We start from the raw sequence: 21,808 nt of genomic DNA on the forward strand, positions 1-21,808 counted from the left end.
CGTGTATGTGCGTTTCTTAACATTTTTAATAATTGAGGCTCTATACGCAACTTTGATAACTTACTGGTGATTCACAATTAAATTAGACTTATCTCTACTTGCAGCTAAATGGCTTTAATCGGAGGTGGTCACATGTTCAGTGGGCATGTTGTGGGTGTGTCAACAGAGTTACAGTCATACACAGAGATCCGTCTGACATCAGAGGGCTCTCTTGCACCAAGGATAGGGCTGACTGTCGCAGGTGCAGTATATGAGGTCAACAATATCTAGTCGACTCCAAAAGGTCAATATGCACAAAGTCGACACTGGAAAAAAATTGACGTAAGTTCTGTATGCTCCAGTAAAAGGGGTGTGGTCTATCTTAACATATTTTGGCACTATGAAAGCATGGCCAGCGCTCTGGGAGCTGCTGACCATGCCCCATATCCCCTCTGCTGTCCCATCTATTAACCAGCATATGACAGGGAGATGCCCAACTGCCCCCCTCCCCCGGCCCGATGATGAGACGTAACACACAAAAATAATCGGGTCAGTTAGGAGGTATGCATAAGCAAAAGGTCAAAGTTAGTCAAAATTAGTTTTTCCTTTTATTTATTTACAGTATCTTATATAGAGCAGCATATTCCGTTGCGCTTTACAATTGGAAACAACAGTGATTTGTAGATACAAACCGACATGGAGGTAGGCGGGCCCTGCTCGCAAGCTTACAATCCATAGGGATAATAGGAGGGAAGCATAAGGATAGAATTCCATAGCATGACGGTCCCACCAGATTACTAGACGGTCCTAATGTGATGCAATTAGATATGAATGCTACTGGAAGTTTTGTGGGTGTTCTTGAATATGATCGGCTTGCCTGAAGAGTTTTCAGGGAACGCTTGACATTTTTAAGGCTAGAGGAGAGTCTTATTAGTGTGCATGGAAGGGCATTCCATAAGGTGGGTGCTGCCCGACAAAAATCCTTCAAGTGTAAGTGGGAGCAAGTAATAAGTGTTGATGAGAGACGCAGATCTTGTGCAGAGCGGAGAGGTCGGGTGGGGATATATTTTGAGATAAGCGAAGAGATATAAGTCGGTGTAGTCAGAGTGATGGGTTTGTATGTAAGTAGAAGTATTTTATATTGAATGCGGTAATATACAGGCAACCAATGGAGGGACTGGCAGAGTGGATCAGCAGACGATGAACGTCTAGCTGGGAAGATCAGCCTCGCAGCTGTATTCAAAATGGATTGTAGTGGTGCGAGTCTTTTCTTAGGAAGACCGGTAAGGAGGCCATTGCAATAATGAATGCGTGATATAATGAGTGCATGGATTAGAGCTTTTGCAGTGTTTCGTGTAAGGTACGGACAAATTTTGGATATGTTTTTTAGATGCATGTAACACCATTTAGAGACAGATTGAATGTGAGGAATGAAGGACAGTTCAGAGTCGAGGATGACCCCCAGGCAGCGAACTTGTGGAGCAGGATTAATTGTTGTGTTCTCAACAGTGATAAAGATATCAGGTTGGTAACTACTCTTGGCTGGTGGGAATATAATTAATTCTGTTTTGGAAATGTTAAGTTTGAGGTGGCGAGGTGACATCCAAGATGAAATGGCAGAAAGACATTCAGAGACACAGAGCAATACTGATGGTGACAATTCCAGGGAGGATAGATAAATTTGAGTATCATCAGCATACAGGTGATACTGAAATCCAAAAGAGTTGATTAGTTTCCCAAGTGAGGAGGTATAGATTGAGAAAAGCAGAGGACCTAAGACTGAGCCTTGTGGTACTCCAACGGACAGAGGCAGTGAGAAGGTAGAATCAGAAGCGACCACTGAAAGAGCGATTAGATAAGTAGGAAGAAAACCAAGAAAGGGCTGTGTTCTGAAGACCTAGGGATTGTAGTGTTTGCATGAGAAGAGAGTGGTCGACAGTATCAAAGGCAGCTGAGAGATCTAGAAGAATAAGAATCGAGAAATGGCCTTTAGATTTAGCAGTGGCCAGATCATTGGCTACTTTAGTCAGTGAAGTCTCTGTGGAGTGTTGAGAACGAAAGCCTGACTGAAGTGGGTCCAATAAGTTGTAGCAGTTAAGAAAGCATGTGAGGCGAGTGTAGGCAAGTCTCTCAAGTAGCTTGGAGAGGCATGGGAGCTGTGAGAAAGGGCAGTAGTTAGAGAGACAGTTTGGATCAGAATTGTGTTTTTTTAGAATGGGATTAATAAGTGCATGCTTGAACAGAGAAGAAAAGATGGGCTTTTATTGGTGTCAATGTCGACACCTGACCTCATGAATCCCCAATTAGTGTACCGCCTCCTCTGGTATGGCTCGCTTCACTTGAAATGATTCAGGACTGCACACTTACCATTCCTAATTGTAGGCCACATGGATGGTAATGTATAAAATGTCTATCTTTTAATGTGTCGACCAATACATGTTGATTTTTTCTTGTGTCGACCTGTTGACCATATGTATGACTGCCATTGGCCCTTATTCTGGTTCAATCGCAAAGGCAAGTGAGATCTATATTGCAGTGTAAAAATTAAGCAGTCAGTATTTACCCTGCACAGAAACAAAATAACTCATCCAAATCCAACTCTCTCTCAATGGGATCAGAAAAACTGAGCTTCATGCGATTTGTAACTTTGTATATATATATATATACGCGGCACCCTGAACTGCTCCCCACACATAACGTCTGCGCTATTTGGTTCCGCTTCCGGTATCTTGGTTCTGGGACTTCCGGGAGTAGACCAGTGACGCTGGAATGTTGTGGGGCGCATTGAGGAGTGCAGCGCGACCGTGATGGCGGCATTTACACACCTGCTATAGGTAAGTGTGGTACACCCCACTGCTTTATTATGGGCATCTATGCTGCTATACTCTGGTTACCCTTTGATAAAGGCGCAGAAGCGCCGAAACGGCCCGTCAGGGTACATGTATGGCTCCTATGCTTCATGTTTATGGCTACCACTGAGAGGAATATACCCATGGTTACATAGCTGCTACTGCCTGTAGATGAGTATTACTCTGATTATTTGCCTACTTTATTAAATATCTGATTATTCACTACATGGATGTGCTGGTCCCATCATTTGTGGACACCTTGGTTTTTACATCTGATTTATGGACTGCATAATTTCTTGACCGAGCACTCACTATTGCATTGATTGGTGTGCGATCTCAACAAGCAACATATATATATATATATATATATATATATATATGGTACTTATGTAATATCTGGGCTCCCGTTTTTCTTATGAGACCACGTCCGCTCGCCACGCTTCGGGCACGGTGGCTCGCTGCGCTCGCCACACTATATAATATCAACTCCATGCGTAGTTGGATAGTAGGGGTATGAAAAAATGGGGTGCATTTAACATGGGAGCCCAGATAATACATAAGTACCATATATATATATATATATAAAGTTTTGTATAGAGAGCACTCACCAGTCTTCCAACTTAGATGCAGGTAAAATTTATTAATACATCACCATAGTCTCATTGAAATTTGCAGACGTTTCGAGCCACTGCGGGCCCTTTGTCAAGACCAAAGAGATGGGTGGGTCACAGCCCCAGAAGTGGTATATATATCGCTGAGCAGCAGAATGAGCACTGCATTTATTAAGGTGCAACTTATTAGTACTAATTAGATCACTTTACTAAAGGCCCCCAAACACTTAGCAGAAGTATCATATGCAGCCACACATGTGATACCTCGGCTTCTGCACGCTGTGGAACCTCCGGGCTTCCAGGAAGCTGGACTGCATATGGGCCCCGATTCAGACCTGATCGCTGAACTGCGGGATTTTGGAGCCCAGCGATCAGGTAAACGCCGCCCTGCCCACAGGCACACGGGGAAGATCACCATTGAGTGATGTTCCCCCTGCTCACAGCACCGAGTAAGTCTAGACTTAGCGCTGCGATGGGGTGGAGGCCACTGTTGACGTCAACGGCCGCCCCACTTAATGGCTTAGGAACGCCTGCGTTTTCCAGGACACTCCCGGAAAATGCTGCGTTCACCCGCCGGGTGCCTGTCAATCATCCTGGGGGTAGCCTGCAATGGCCGTACACATGCGCATTATTCCATAATCACCCGTGCTGCAAAAACACAGCCGTGCGATCAAACCCGAATCGGGCCCATGATACAAGAATGTAAGCTCTCACCATCAGGGCCCTCTTCCCTTATGGATCTGAGCTCAGTACAAATTTGTTTGGAAAATGGGCAAAACCATGTGCACTGCAGGTGGGGCAGATGTAACATGTATAGAGTTAGATTTGTGTGCTTTTCCTTCTCTTATTTAAACCATAGTTGATTGGCACCGAATCCTGATATTTTCTGCCACCCTTATACTTACTCCAGTGTCCACTGATGATGCAGCTCTGTATATGTACTCACTTCGCTCACTCGCTTCAACTTAGATGTCACATGTAGAAAAATAAAGGAAACTGTCCTGGTGAAATTGTGATTTGCAGGAGTACTTGTCTTACGCCACTGATTCATGGTGTGTACTAATTATGCTTGTTGTTCATAATGACCCCTTTATATGGAATACTGAAACCTTATAAAAATGTATTACAAAGAAGAAACTAAAGGAAAAAAGAAAGAAAAAGACAGAGTTCAGCCAAACTATCCAAACATTACTAATCAGAATTATAATTATATAAATTTAGCTTTTTCAAATTTTGCGCACAAGTTTGGGTTTACCCACCACGTCGTCATCAGGTAAGTCCCTAAATAAAATGTAATAGTGGGTGCGCAGTTCCGGTATCTCTTAGTGTGTGGGGGGGGGGGGGGGGTTGTCATTTGGAATTCTGATTCCGGAAACAGGCAGAAGTCAATGAATTCACATCAGAAATGAATAAAATCAGCATCTGTGCTCTAATCCAGAGCATGGAAGCTGCAAAACTTAAGTTGTAACTTTAGGTGAGTAGCGACTCCTTCTCTTCAGAGTACCTGCACTTTATTCCGCAGAAAGAAAGCACCTATAGTAATGTCATCTCTGATCCAATCCAGAAATAAGTCTAGGAGAGAGGATGAGGATGGGGAGACAGGGGGAGATTGGATGTGAGGTGACACTGGACAGATGAGTTATGGGAGTGTACAATGTAGACAGATTAGCAGGGAGAAGGAAGGGTAAGACAATAAGGTGACAAAAGCGAAAGGGTGAAAGATTGGGAGGGGGGGGGGGGGGGTTACTGAAGAACGTCTGCACCAGATGAATAGTGAGAAAAGAATAAGGAGAGGGGGGGGGGGGGGGGTGAGAGCGAGTGAGAGGGAGGGACAGACAGAAGAGGACACACAGCCAGACAGCACTTACTGGGAGAAAACTGATACCACAGAGAGAGAATCAAACCAAAGCCCAGCACTCATCTCTCTCCCTTCCCTCCACGCACATGGATACATAACTGTGTGACTCCGGATTACATTCCCATGCCCCGTGTGTACCATTAGGAAGAGACGTGCTTTACCTTCTGCGCTATGGCAAGGTGGATTCTAAGGTGGGACTGTTGGAAAGTTTCCATACTGCTGCTGATCCTGCAGGGATACCACTCAGTGAGAACAGGTAACGTCCTGACGCCTGCTCGTGTAAGGGGAAGCGCTGGCTCGCATTGTGTGTACAAGGCAAATGGTCTGTGAACTATGTGCAGCAATTAGTATATTACATTACATACTGTGTAATGGGCGGGGACCACAGATCTGGCATTATCCAGATGTTTAATACAAGGCACGATGCATGCAGACCTCTGCATCATTCAGTGTAGCCCATTACAGGTTGTACATACTAACATACATGTTACTTTTGAAAAGCTCTGAAAACAACACGCATGTCCTAATGATTTACAGTATGGTGCACATCTGTAGGATCAATGTCAGGTACTTTATTGGAGATGTAAGCAAGGGGCATTGCGGAGGGCTCCTGTATGCAGTGATATGCAGGAACAGAGTTCTCCTGCCAATTGCAAAAGTTCCGGAGGTAATAGGTCACAATCAGTGCGAATGACCTGTGGTTCTCCAGCAGGTGTTGTGGAACTACTAGTCCCAGCATGTTCCTAGAGCTGGGAAGCCAGGTGTGGACTGTCTGTGCTTAGCACAAATCCACCCTGAAAGATATCCAGCATCTGGCTGGCAGGTAGTGCTTGGACTTGTAGTTCCCCAACATCTGAAGTTCTCTATTCCTGTCTTCTGTGCATGAGATCTTCTGAATGTTACCGATGGATAGAACGCTGCAGCTCTCTGGTTTGTATCACAATATTAGGACACACATTCCCATGTACTGTAATAACTATCACACTGACATTAATAGTGCGCTGCTTCTGCCCAGGGTGCAGCATAAGAGTATAGCCCTATATCTGGGGCATCTGTAATGTCTCCGAGTGCTATAGGTCTGAGTACAGGGCACTTTGTCCCATTCAATTGATGGTAAGTGGTTTTTGTACAGCACTTTCCATGTAGATGTTTATGTTCCGCACTGTCAGTAAGAGCAGCCCTGGACACTGATTGCACTATAGAAAGCCAGAAGATAGAGAGGTGCTAGCTATGGGACGCTACAGAAAGCTCTGGAATCATGGGAAGCCTCCGAGCAGAAGCCAGAGCTGCAGACGCAATTATCCGTGTTGTACAGACAGGTTGCAACGAACAGGCAGAAATGTGAGGCAGGAAAAGTCTGTGGAACTGTCAGTATCAGTGCAGTTGTAGCAGCCTGTGTTTTATATGCCAGACTGCAAGCTGAGAACCCAAATGGAGTTACACCCATGGGGCCTTATTAGAGTTGCGTGTAAGTGTGGCGTGTAGTTGCGTGTAAGTGTGGCATGTAGAGGAACAAAGACGCAGCCACGCAGATATATATACTTATGTTTACGTTCTGTCAACTGTGGGAAACTTCCTAGCGGGAAGAGGTGGGTGGCATGGCTTCACGTTGGGCCCAATCCACCATGGTACAATGCGTGGCAGCATTCAAAGGACTATTATGACACCATGCTGAGAATTGTGGCATCTTGCCCTCTGCCCTGCCTACCTCACTATGGATGGGTGCTGGAGAGGTTCATGCTCTCCAAAGAGTCCTGGGGATTCCCCAAAATTCAGCAGCTGTGATCTCAGGATACATTATGTACAACCAACATTCAGTAGATGCTTCTGCTGCCAATACATGGCAGCCATTGGCTGAGGAGCCTGCACCTGGCTTATGGACTACATAACGTATCATGCATCTGCTGTAGGCATTGGCAGCCATTACTATTACTGCGCTACATGTAATTGCCCATGCCTCGCTTCTCAGCTCTCTGCATGCAAGGAGATGTAAGTGTACATTGCCTTCCTGAATCATCCATAGGATACCTAGTCCCCCTAGGGCAGGCCAGGCCAGGCCAACCTGTGGCTCTCCAGATGTTCTCAAACTACAAATCCCATCATGCCTTGCCAAAGTTTTGCTATAAGGGAGTGTTAAAACTGTGGCAAGGCATGCTGGTATTTGTAGTTTCACAACATCTGGAGAGCCACAGGTTGGCCTGTCCTGCCCTAGGGGTCCCGGTGACCCTATGTGGTGTTTCTGGCAGTTGGCCAGGGCTACATTAGGCCACTGCACTGGGATAATCCACTGGGCTGACACTAATGACACTATTGCTGTGTACACACCATATAGACAGAATCAATTAGAAAGTTAGTCAGAATCGCACAGTATTAAGTACTAAGCCGCATTCAATCTAGATTTGATCCCGATGCTGCTCAGTGCAGTAAGGCTCCGGCATCAAGGTGCCAACACATGGTGCAATTCTCATATGTCATTTGGACTTTTTAATTCATATCACATTGAGTCTAGTTCAAATTGCACCATGTTTATTCCATATCAAGTAGTCCATATCGCAAGGAAAAATAGTATGTGCAGGCAGGTATTTTTGTACTACATCGAATCGTGTCTAGTTCAAATCGCAGCCCGTGTAGGAAATCGCACTCTGTATAAGGAATTGCACCCTGTGTAGGAAATCGCACCCTGTATAGGGAATTGCACCCTGTGTAAGGAATTGCACCCTGTGTAAGGAATTGCACCCTGTATAGGGAATCGCACCCTGTGTAGGAAATCGCACCCTGTGTAGGAAATCGCACACTGTGTAGGGAATTGCACCCTGTGTAGGGAATCGCACCCTGTATAGGGAATCGCGCCCTGTGTAGGGAATCGCGCCCTGTGTAGGGAATCGCACCCTGTATAGGGAATTGCACCCTGTGTAGGAACTCGCATGTGATATGTACTTTACATATTTAAATGACATATTGTAGTCTAGTCCAAATAGCAGTGTATGAAGTTCAAATCACATAGCTCACATCTCACAGTGTGTGGGCACCATAATGGGACCAGCTATACTCAGTGTTGGACTGGCTGACCAGTGTACAGGGGCAACCCACCACTGCAAATACGAATATGTATTGGGTCAAGCTTTCGGGGTTCGATCCCCTCCCTCAGGACACAATTCTAAAGCAAGGCTGATTTTGGACAGCAGCTACTGTGGCTGACCATACTCCCTATGTACCACACCCCTAATTGGCCCTTATTACAGCAGTTCCCCAGTGGGCCCTGCCTGCCTCAGTTAGTCTCTGGCTATAGTACTATCTGCTGAATGTCCTTGTGCTACAGAATGTAGTAACTAAGTACAGAACAGCAGCTCATATAGGGCCTTATTCTGGTTGGAGCGGCCGGGCCGTACGCGCACGTCCCGGGGTTTTTAATGATCTGCGCATGCGTACATTCGCTAATGCGCAGGCGCGAACACTCCACAACGCTTACGGACAGGTCTCTACGTGCGAAAAAACCTGTACGCGAGTGTACGGGCATTGGGGGCGGCATAGGGGCGTGATGAGGGGAGCGGCCGAAATAATGAGGGAAAATGGGCGTAAATATGGGCGTACACGGGGGTGTGCACCAAAAATGAGCGGTGCTACTACCGCACGATCGACTAAAGCACCGTTCATTTCGGACACAAAACAGGCGGCCGCCAACCGCCATCTCAAACCACCCCTACAGATACCGCATGCCAGCGTGCGCCTGGGTTAGCTAATTTACGCGGATTACTACTCAAACACATACACCTGAATGTAATAAGCAATGCTGCAGTCTATTAAGTCAAAACCATGAATTCACTACCTGCAAGCCACACACAGCACTCTAACACATTGGAAGGTTATCTTTCTATACTTCTCTACATTTAAAGGTTTGTTTAATTTAAGGTAAGAATCTTTGTAAGACCTGCTTATATATGCTAAGGTAGGTATTTGTTAAACAGGTCGACACATTCACTACGTGCTTTCATAGACTTTACACAGTAGCACACTCAATCTACACAAGTCGACATGTGTCAACGTGTTCACTCTAATACAAACATAGGTTTTGTATTTATGATACAATAACATAAACCCCATCTAACACCTACAAAGGATGTTTCAGCAATGTTTTAAGCCCATGGCCACTATTTTGCACATTAATTAATTCAATCAATTAATTAATTAATTTTCATAATTATAGTTGAAAGGCAACATTTGCAGGTCCATATATATGAAGGGTATGTCAGCGTACACGGACGTACGCTCACTCTCACGAGCGGTGACATAAGCTGAGTTTTCTATTGAAAACAATAGGGACCCGTCCGTGCAAGCTGGCGTACGCTCAGATCTCCGCAAGAAGGCGGTGGGAAGACGGACGAGAGACGTCCGTAAACGGCGGCGTACGCTCAGTTGTATGCCAGTTGTCGGAGTGTAAGGGCTGGCCCGTCCGTGTACGTTGGCGTACGCTCATTTGTACGCCACTCCCCTTCTACGTTGTTTATGCCCGTACGTATGCGGCAGAGTTGTGGGTGGACTTAACCCCAACGGCCGCGTGCGGCTAGCGTACGTTAATAGCGAACGTACGCACGTTTGGCCGCACCGATCAGAATAACCTCCATAGTGTGGGAGCCCTATAGGAGCAGCAGGCACATGGAGAAAGCAGAGTGTGTGCTCTGCAGGCACATGGGCGGATCACAGGTGACCCTGCTAGTGTAGCGTTATATACGTCTGTTTCTTGTTTAGATAGGAACAAGTAGATGACTCTGATGTTGTGTCAGTGCTGTGGGGCAGTATCAGACATTGCAGTTGTAGTGCATGTCATTGTGTTACTTCCACACATTGTTTCATACTACACCAGGTATTTATTCATTTAAAGGAGATGAAATGATGAGAGCTTTGCATTATTTATCCTGATGGACAACCTGCCTGTCTCCAGCTGTTCTGGTTCCATGGTCATAGTCACAGAATGGCCCTGATTTCCACTAAAGGTTTTTACCTGGAAATTTGTAATGACTGGAATTGTCCCTACTTTTCATACTGACCACCTGCATAGTATAATTCCTCCTTGTCATCTATTTCAATTCCCTTCGCTGTCTTATACTATATAGTGTATATATTGTATACTATATAGTGTACACTAAGGAGCCTGTTTATCAGATCTCGCATTTTTAATGCATCATAGGAAATAATAGACAGAGGGGGAAATTTACTAAGAATACCACAGAATACCACTGCCATCGGTCGTATTTTGTCAGAAATACGATTCGTAAATACAGAATCGTATTTGGCCGCATATACAGCCGCTGAATACAAATATGGGTACTTGTTTCCTAGCACGGCGCCCATTGGGTCCCATCGCATACCATTAGTTAAGGTATGCGATGGGACCCGATATTAGGCTTTTCAGAGCTTTCTGTACAATTTTAAAATCGCATCGCATGCCATTACAATGGCATGCGATGTGATGCAACGCAATCGCACCCGATTTTACATTGTACAGCCACCCTGATGGGTGCTTACTATGTTAAATGCACCCCCAGACCCGATTTTTAATTGTACAGCCACCCTGATGGATGATTACTATGTTAAATGCACCAATACACCACCATTGTTAACGCCACCCCCACTATCAATGCCAACCCCAAGCGGGGCGAGCGCAGTGAGCCCGCGAGGGGCGGCGGAACGCCATCCCCCAACCTTTCTATACCCCCACTATCCACGTCGGTGTGGAGTTGATTTGACATAGTGTGGTGAGTGCAGAGAGCCCCGCGAGGGGACGCGGATTACATGTGAAGTCATCCGCGTCCGCTCGCCGCGCTTCGGGCCCGGTGGCTCGTTGTGCTCGTCACACTATATAAAATCAACTCAACGCCAACGTGGATTGTGGGGGTATGAAAAGGGCGGAGGACACGTAACGCCGCCCCTCGCGGGCTTGCTGCGCTCACCACGCTTCGGGTTGGCGTTGATAGTGGCGTGGCGTTAACAATGGGGGTGCACTTAACATAGTAATCACCCATCAGGGTGGCTGTACAATGAAAAATTGGGTCTGGGGGTACATTTAATATAGTAATCACCCATGAGGGTGATTAAAAATCGGGTCTGATCGCATGCGATGCGATCGGGTCGCATGCGATGCGATCAGATAGACCCGATGCCGTAAGATTAAAATCGTGGGCGCCGTGCTAGGAAACAAGTACCCAAATATGAGTTGTAGCCCGCACGGATCAGTCAGATCCATGCAGGCTGCAGTGTAAAAAAAATAGTTAAAATAAATAATTTAAAAAACCGGCACAGGGTCGCCCACTCCCACCCATGGCCATAACCAGTCCCAGGCTCAAAGAGCCGCTCCTGGTTTTAAGAAATCACGGGGCTATGATCTCAGGATACATTATGTACAACCAACATTCAGTAGATGCTTCTGCTGCTAATACATGGCAGCCATTGGCTGATGAGCCTGCACCTGGCTTATGGACTCCTCTCTACAGATACATAACGTGTCATCATAGGTGCCGATTCTGTGGGTGCTCAAGGGCCCGAGCACCCACGGAAATTGATGAGCACCCACGGGCCTGAGTCCCGTTCTGGGCCGCCATATTAACTTGCTAATTTGCGGCTGCAGCAGACCCGCCACCTGGGAAACAGTATGCCGGGAAGAGTGTATTCTGTCCGCAGAGTACCTGCACTGTGGGGGCATTTATGTACCTGCACTGTGTGAGCGAGCATTTATATATGTGGAACTCTGTTGCTGTAATTTTAAATATTGGAGACAGCTGTGCTCCCTATCATAAATTGGTATTATTTTGTGGCCACACCCCTTCCCCATGAAGCCATATTTTTGGCTCGAGCACCCACCAGCAAAAACATAAATCGGCACCTATGCGTGTCATGCATCTGATAGGGGCACGGGCAACCATTACTATTACTGCACTACATGTATATTATTCATTCTAGCACTCGCCATCTTTGAAAACCCATGCAGTTCCTCTTCACTGCCTGGGGTGTCGCTGTCTGCTGTAGTGCTTCTAGCACAGTGTGGTCTGTATATCAGCACTGATATGCAAACCAGACCTGTGCTAGGAACACCACAGCAGACAGCGACACCCCAGGCAGGGAAGAGGAACTGCATGGATTATCAAAGATGGCTGGTACTAGAATGAACACTATTGTAAATGCCCATGACTCGCCTCTTAGCTCTCTGCATGCAGGGAGCTGTAAGTGTAATTTAACTGTTCACATGTACAGAGCCCCTGGCCATGCCACCAAGGCTGCAAAACAGGGATAGTGTCCTCACAGGACTGATGCGATGTATATGCCATGTCCCCTTGCCGCCTGTCCACACCTCCAAACTCCGGGCATCCCGCTGGGCCATTGGGAGGTATGCTTATACACAAATGAATGCCCATGATAGCAATGCCACTTATACACATATTAATATCCGCAGTAGTTGTGGCACTAGAATAATGGCCATAGTAGCAGTACCCACCACATATTTGGCCAGATGTATCAATCTTCAAAAAGTGATATGGAGAGCGATAAACAGCCAGCCAATCAGCTCCTACCTGTCATGTTACAGGCTGGGTTTGAAAAATGACAGGTAGGAGCTGATTGGCTGGTTGTTTATCACTCTCCATTTTATCACTTTTTGAAGCTTGATACATCTGGCACCCAGAATTAGGGCCATACACACTATACACACATTTACAGTACATACACCACCACACACAGTAGTGTACAGACCACATACACGCATTACACACACACATCACCACATATAAACACACATAGTACACACTACAAACACACACAACACAACAAATATACACACACACACCACATACTGTATACACACAGTGAGCACTACACACAGTACATGATTACCAGGCTTCATGCATCAGCGCAGCAGCCAACAACAGCTCCTCGTGTAGCCTTGGGGCGGAGTTTGTGGCTGAGAGTGAGTGGCAGGCTCAGGACCCCGGAGAAGGAGAGGGCTGAAGGGATGGGCGGCCTCCTCATTGCCTGCACGGTTCTGTCATTGAGCTCAGCTCATTCAGGTGAGAGTGCTGGAGCCGAAGGAGGGGTGCATAGGAGAGAGGACAGCCACTAGCAGTCTGTAAAATTATTATTATTTTTTTAATCCTGTCCAAAATGTCAGGGTCATGTGAGCCTATTTTCAATGGTCCCATTGTTAATCCGGCCCACCCAGACATGCCAGCTTCTCTTGGAAGATGCAGCCACTCTAAAGCATACCTCCCAACTTCCGTCCGGAGGAAATAGGGACACTAGCGCCCGAAAAGGGGGGGGGGGGGTATGCAAATGAGGGCGCGTCTTATGCTAATTAGCCGCGACCTCATTTTCATACGAGAATAGACGCTGTGCGCGTGCGCACAGCGTCTATTCTACTAGATTGGGGGGTCTCCCAACTGCCACCGCCCGCAGCGGGACAATGCCTGCCGCGGGTGGGACGTCGGGACAGGACCCGAAAATCGGGACTGTCCCGACGGAATCGTGACAGTTGGGAGGTATGCTAAAGGTTCATACACATGGGGTGATTTTGCCCAGCATGTATGGACAGCAATGATGGGGAGAATCGCTGGGCTGAAAATCGCTCAGTGCATATAGACTGAGTGATTTACCCAGTCTAAGTGATTTTTCCGGGGGTGGACAACTTTCCATAGCAGGACGCTATGGAAAGCCGTCCACTCCTTTGCCAGGCTTGCCTACCCTCCCGGAATTGCCGGGAGGCTCCCGAAAATCGGGTCCCCCTCCCGGCACCCCCAGGAAGGTGGGCAATCCTTCCGCATTGAGCAGGCAGTCCCCGCACACCCCTTCCCTGCTGCACGAAATTACTGGTTTTCGCGGGGAGGTGCTAAAATGACACAAATCGCGTCATTTTGCGTCATTTTTGCCCCTCCCCAATTTGGGGACTCGCAAATTATGTTATTTGATTGTCATGGGGGCGGGGCTTGATGATGCTCGCCCAACCCCCCCCCCCAGCTCAAAATAACCCAGTCTGTATGGGACTTTACTTTGGTGCAGAGGACTGCCCAAAAAATCCTGCAATTTGCTGTAGAGTAGGTGAGTATGATCTAAAATTCTGAATCTGTAAATTATAGGAATTCCCATAGACTGCACTGTATGATGTCATATTTTAATGGCATATGCGTGCAAACATGTATGTATGAGAGATCTACAGCCCTTTCCATAAACTATGTGGACAGCACTGGTCCAGAGGGAGAATACCAAGGGCTTTTTGAAGACATTTGTTTTCTATGTGTTGTTGCTCATTCCTCCTAGCAGTATTATTACCGAGCAGGTAAAGTCTGAGTGGCAGGGACGCATTCTCTCATCTTTGTGGAGACCTTTGAGTATCCACTTTCTATGGAGAACGTTTTCTGACTTGTCACAGTTACACTAATCACTGATTGATATTCCTGTGTAATGTGAGACCAGCGCAGGTGGAAAGTTCTTATCTTCTATCAGTAGTTTAGATATAATAAAACATAGGTGTTTGCTGTGAGCCACGTTCCTGCCTAGATTAAAACGTATCATTTAACATATCAATGTATAACTTACATTATTAAATGTAAAAAAAAACTAGCGTGATAACTTTGTAAAGAGTGTAAATAGGCGCAAACATTCAGGGGTGCATTCGCAAAAGCTTCTAAAAGTGGTGCAGTTGCCCATAGCAACCAATGAGTGGTACAGTTGCCCATAGAAAAATATGGTCACAGGTCGGGAGCGCAGGCACCATTAACATTCTAGCAATATGCTGTATAGTGTAGCGCTCGCATAATAGAGATGCAATTGCAAGCTTTTGTAATTGCATCACTGGGAGGGAGTTGGTATGCAGGAAAGCCTTGCCCTGTGGGGTATGGGTCATACTGTCAACTGCATGAAGGTGAACATATATTAGGTCGACCACTGAAGGTTCAACACATGAAATAGGCCGACATGGCTAAGGTCCACAGGGTCAGAAGGTCAACATAATTCGACATAGGTCGACATAATTTATTTTTTTAAATGTTGTCACAAATTTCAACATAAGTCGACTTGGGCCAGTATTCAATGAGAAAAATTTGCCGTGTTTTATGGCGAGTTTGTGCTATTTTCGCGTTGGAAGGAGCATTTTGCTCTCCAAAAGTGAACCACCCTATTCAATGTGATATTTTCGCCGTCTTTTTAAGTGATTTTCGCCGTGTCTCTCCGTGTAGCAATTCTCCATCTTTTCATGGAGAACTGGAATGTGAACTTTTAAACTAAAAGGTTCTTTTTTTTTAATTTTGGTGTAAAAAAAATCAGGATTTTTTTTCTGTGAAGGGGCATGTTATTTTTATTAATGTGCTTATAGCACATGAATATATATTTAATTTAAAAAATATATATTTTTTAATTTTTTTTTTTTTTTTACACAGAGCAGCCAGCAGGGGGCCGGAGCTCTTGAGCCGCTCATTAGATATTCATATATTCACTGCATCCGATCATTACATATGCACAATCGGGTGCAGTGAATACTGGGTCCCCTGCTGGCTATAGGGGGCGGCGGCTTGTGCTGCCTGGGTCCCGGGGAGCCCACCTCCCCTCCACATATGTTCTGGGGCAGCCAGGGAGACTTTAATCTCCCTGGCTGCCACCGTCCCCCGGCTCCCTGCCAGCTCCCTGCCACGGATGCTCGTCCGCTGCAGGGGTTAAGACTCGCCGCGAGTGGCGGCGAGTCTTAACCACATTGAATAGTGGGAGCAGGAGTGGCAGCGAGCCCTCCGGAACAGGGCGAGTGCATGGCGAGAGAAAAAATCTCTCGCCATGCACGGAGAATTATTCTCGTTGAATACTGCCCTTGGACACCGTATCGTTGTACCACGTCCCCTTGCATGGCCCGCTGCACTCGCCATGATTTGGCCAATATTATATTCTCCCTCCAGGCCGTAGTGGATGGTAGGGTATGAAATACGCTAAAACTCATGTCGACCTTTTGACTGTCAACCTTCTCAATGCCGACGTAATGCTTTTGTCGACCCTCCGACCCTGTTGATTAATTTGGTCAAATGTAAAAAAAAAAAATGCTGTGCCACTCCTCTTGAAACGTTGTGCGTCTCGCTATAGGGTCTATAGAGTCTATACAAAAATAAAAAAGTTACTATACAGTTAAAATAAAAATAATGTGAAACCTAAGACTATAAGGAGCTAATGTGATCATTTAAATTCTGCATTGGGCCCCTGGCGCACTATGGCTCGTGTGTGGCCTGCTGACCAGTCGCCAATGTCAACAAAGGTTCCTACTGGACCCTATCCCAGTCATTTCAGTGGTTTGTTGTACACAGGCTGCAGCAGCGTACGTCATCTGGAGATGGCATTAGCTTCCTGGCACAAAATATAGAATACTTGGCATTCCAGAGCTTGGTAAATCTATGGGGAATCTATGGGGACTGCTTCTGCTATGGGAAATGTAGGGACCGTAGCAGAAATATTTGGTGTAGTCCCTCCTTTTTATATCCTGGGGATCCTCCAGAAATCAGGTGTTTTTTTAGGGTGAATGATATCCCACATAAATAACCCTCCTTAGAGATCTGTGACCTGTATATAACACCTGTGTGCTTATAAGTCTCCCATTACACCTCATTGGCTGTCCTACTTCTGTAACATTCCTCCACCAGTGTCTCAGGCTATGTCTCATCAGCTGTCCTACATCTGTAACTTCCTTCCACAATTGTCTACAGTTATTCCACATTAGCTGTCCTACATCTGTAACTTCCCTCCACCATTGTCTACAGTTATTCCACATCGGCTGTCCTACTTCTGTTACTTCCCTCCACCATTGTCTACAGTTATTCCACATCAGCTGTCCTACTTCTGTTACTTCCCTCCACCATTGTCTACAGTTATTCTACATCGGCTGTCCTACTTCTTTAACTTCCCTCCACCGTTGTCTACAGTTACTCCACATCGGCTGTCCTACTGTACATCTGTAACTTCCCTCCACCGTTGTCTCTTGCTACTACTCTTGGGCTGTCCTACCTCTGTAACTTCCTCTACCATTGTCTACGGCTACACCTCATCGACTGTCCTACTTCTGTAACTCCCTCCACCATTAACACAGGCTACTGCTCATTGGCTGTCCTACTACTGTAAATTCCCTCCATCATTGTTTCTGGCTACCCCTCATTGGCTTTCTTAGGGTGCATACACACTGTACAATTTTTTTGACCAATTTGGTTTAAAAACATTTCCATTGAACCCAGTGTCCTGGACTAAAGATGTTGACGAAAGATATTGACGACAGACGAAAGAAGAAAGATCTAGCTACAGTTTATAGGCTCTTTTTGAAAGATATTCAAATTGAGCTGCATGCACAGTTGACGAATAATCTTGATGAACAACTGGCGGGTATGCGCATCATCATTCATCGTTTGTTTGTTGACAATATCTTTTGTCAACATCTTTCGCCCAGGACACTGGGTTCAATGGAAATGTCTTTCAACCAAATTGGTCAAAAAAATTGTACAGTGTGTATGCACCTTTACTTCGGTTTCCCCCTCCACCGATGTCTACAGCTACTCCTTATTGGCTGTCCTACATCTGTAAATTCCCTCCACAATTGTCTCCGGCTACTGCTCGTCGGCTGTTCTGCATCTGTACCCATCTCCACCATTTGTTTCCTGAATTCAGGTTGAAGCTGCTGGCCCACACTTAATTTTTTTTTTATTAATGCTACCATTCCATAGTTATACCTCCTCTGCCTCCCCTGACTGCACATCACTGCTCTGTACCCTGTATCTCATGGCTGTCCACCTTGTGCTGTGTCACATGCTTGGATACACAATATCCATGGTACTGTAGCTTGTGACTCTTCATGTATGTGTTAATTGTATGCATGTATCTGTTCTTGTGTTTATTGCATTCATGCATGTCTTAACTATAAATGATAGGATTATACTACAGAATCTTTGGTGCCTGTCAGTTTCTCCAGCTGTGCCTCACCTGAATCCCGCCCATCATGTTCCTTTGAGCTTAGCATGCAAGTTGTTACCATCTGCACGCTGCCATATTTCACCACACTGTGCCTTCTCTGTGTTGCAGAGATTCTGACCCGCTCCTGACCCAAGCCATGTGTTCAGTCCAGTCCTCTATGCTCCAGCTAATTCTTCGAGGTGTCTAGTACAATTGTGCAAGCCCACACTTCTGGAGTTTTAAGACCTGGTGGCTACCTAAGTACCGGTGTGCAAATCAAGCACTAAGGGAAGAGCAGGTGGTTGTATAGACCGAATACCCTCCCCAGTGCTCTGGAGGTCCTACACATATATACTGTATTTCTTAGCAGTACTACATGTCAACACTTTATACATCAAAAGGGAGAAATAATGTAGCCATAACAAAAGGAATGGAAAGACCAATAATTTTAGAATTGATTTGCTTCTGGACACAGTTAGGCATTCATTTTACACAATCAAAAGGAACTGCAAATATGATTATAATTATTTACTTATCTATAGCCTTTGGATAGCAAATTAGGTGCACATTGTTTTGCAGCCCATTTACTGTTTAGCTGGAGATTATAAATTACGTAAATCAATGGATTTTAGAAAGATCATAGACAGGATGCTCACACTCCCTACTTACAACACTCCCTGGGGCAGATATATTAAGCCTGGTGAAGTGATAAAGTGGCCGGTGATAACACAGCAGCCAATCAGCTCCTAACTGTCAAGTTACAGGCTGGGTTTAAAAAAAGGATAGTTATGAGCTGATTGGCTGCGGTATAATTACCTTCCACTTTATCAATTCACCAGTCTTAAAAATACTGCCCCTCTAACTCCTTATAGCACATTGCTCCATGCTCGCATTACCCCCTGGGGCAGAACACTGAGGAAAAGTATAGCAATAGCACCATTAACATGTTAACTGGATCAATTAGCATACTAATCAGCTCAGTAACTATACTAATGTGGCCATGGCTCTTCTCTGGGGTAATCCATAACTCCTCTTTTTGGTTGACTGGTTTTTAACAAAAGTGGACAACAAAAAACAGTTAAGACGTCTTCAGTTCTAATATTTGTTTTACATAAACATTCATAAATGATGGGTGATGTAAGTAGTGTGCAGCTATACAATATTGTGGCGCTCCAATAACTCAGTGACTTGTGCACATGAAGATACTTTTATAGACACATGTAAACATGTCGTGCAATGTCAGACAGTCTGATATTTGAGTTAGGTGAATAATATTTACTCAGAATATTATTCACCAAATATGTATTTAGATACATACTAATACTACATACTAATGTTATTTAGATAGATGTTATTTAGACAGAGCATGTAGAGAGTAACCATTTAATTTGGTGGGGAGGCTATCTGATTGCAGGACTCTGCAAATTAGCAGAGAAGGGATCAGGTCTGAATAACATCCACTATCTCTAATGCAAATGTGAACATGTCATATGTCAACATGCTGTTTATGTCAACATTTTTCACATGTCAACATTTTATTAATGTCACTATGAATGTTGGCACTGTTGATGCCAATTTCCTGACTGCTTCCCAAATGTTATAATTATTTCCTAGCAAAGCATTTGTTAAGTCTCCAAAATGGAGACTCATACCCTAAAACTTGGCATGATGCTAATAGTCTAATGCAATCCACTGGGATTTTTGCTCTGTGAAAAATACCAACGTTAAATATGTTGCATCACTAAGTGCTTTTTAATTCAGTTGAATTCCGTGTTGCTAAGTGATGACACTGATTGAATTTCTATTTGAGACTGGCGTGAGACCTATAGCCCAGGTCCCCATGGAGACCCCAGGGAAATGCACTAACATTAGGAGTGATGAGGGCAATGGGGCCCCCTACTAAATTGATGCAGAGTCACCTTGTGGGGTACCCTATTGGCCTATTACCCTAGTATGTTTGTTTTTTCACTGGCATCACCATATTTGTGAACAATATGGAATAAAAACATTTTGCATTGTGATAAATATACAATGGGATGATTTACCAGCTACATAACTGCTGAGATAGCAACATTTTCTAAATTGTTCCTCAAAATATTCCCCCGTCTAGACGTGTTTTCACTCCTTACCCAAGCAGGTGACTGGCCATCATGCACATGGTACTGAATGGTAGGTGTGTGAAGCAGTGATCAGGGAGGAGAAGTGAGCCAGAGGAGAAGTGGCCCATTGCAACCAATCAGCACTGAAGTAACATCTGCATTTAGCATAATATAAAATTATACAGAGCAGCTGATTGGTTGCCATGGGCAACTTCACTTCTAGCTCACTTCTCTATGCTTATATCATACAGCTACCCCTCAAAGAGTTGTGTCACCCTGACGTTGCACCTTTGCCTACACCAGTAACTCAGGGCCTGATTACAATTTGTATGTAATTGCCGTTTCCCTGTGACTGCGCAATTCTGTACACATAAAATGTCACAAGAGGCATCTATGAGAGATCTGCATCTGTGGGATCTGAGTGCTGCATCTGAGAATGCAGAACTAGATCAACATCGTAGACCTACAAAATGGGGGAACCATGCTGCCATTTTGAAGAATGGTGCCAGATGCAGCACTTGGTCTGCCGCAGGACTATAGGGGGAGGGGAATGTGAATGTTAGTGCAAGACCTGCACTTGCGCAGACCATATCTATTGGGTTTGTACGTAAATAATTGGGTTTGTGTACAAAATAATGGAATTAAGCCTTCAGTTTGCACACAATTGTAATATATTTATATCCAGTGGTCCGGTAATATTCACATGTATATGTGGAGTGTAATGCATCATGACTCTGGCCAGTGGTCAGGTTGTACATCATGGTGTAGTGTCATATATCTGCATAGAGTGTAATGCATCATGACTATGGCCAGTGGTCAGGTTGTACATCATGGTGTAGTGTCATATATCTGCATAGAGTGTAATGCATCATGACTGTGGCCAGCGGTCAGGTCATGTTAGGTCACAATACTATCTGCATGGAATTCTCTACATACAACATGTACAGGCTCACATGCCTGGAAGCAATATGTCCCAGGAAATTGTTATCAAATATTGGCAAGCATGTGAAGATGAGAAATATACACACCTCTGCATTTCTCTCATTCCTGTTAGGCACCGAGGGTTATTTACGGACATTGCAAAAATAAAAAACCATTGCAGGCAGTGAGACATTGCTACCCATGTCTAACCTATGCTTGGCAGATACAAGCTAGTTGCTGGCTACTACAGGTTTAGTGCACCTTTGGGTCATGACAGGAAAATACGGTACTTGTGTAGTGTCACGGCGCCACCGCGCACACAGTCTCTCATGAAACTTGGCAGCATGCCAGACTCTGTGTTTACTGTGCGCCTGCCGCTCTAGATGTAATGTACGTTATCAGCATAGCGCTGGCAGCAGCAGCGAGCGCTGCCCAGCGCTGACAGGTCATTGTGGTACTTGTAGTTCCACAGTGGACACCTCGGCACACCGCTAACGAACGGGGCTTCTAAACTAAGCACACCGCTATCAAAGGGGGTGTCCC

General features: G+C 45.3%; 1 protein-coding gene across 1 annotated transcript in view; it reads left to right on the forward strand.

Annotated features, from left to right (window-relative positions):
• Window positions 1-5,298: 5,298 nt before the first annotated feature.
• Window positions 5,299-21,808, forward strand: part of COL5A3 (collagen type V alpha 3 chain) — a 196,262-nt gene continuing 179,752 nt past the window's right edge. Inside the window, exon 1 of the mRNA XM_083180418.1 lies at window positions 5,299-5,553. Coding sequence (XP_083036544.1) covers window positions 5,469-5,553 — 85 coding nt within the window. The 5' untranslated portion in view covers window positions 5,299-5,468. The remainder of the gene's footprint in view (window positions 5,554-21,808) is intronic.

Source organism: Crinia signifera, chromosome 4 (genome assembly GCF_055691185.1).
Source record: "Crinia signifera chromosome 4, ASM5569118v1, whole genome shotgun sequence".
Taxonomy (NCBI): domain Eukaryota; kingdom Metazoa; phylum Chordata; class Amphibia; order Anura; family Myobatrachidae; genus Crinia; species Crinia signifera.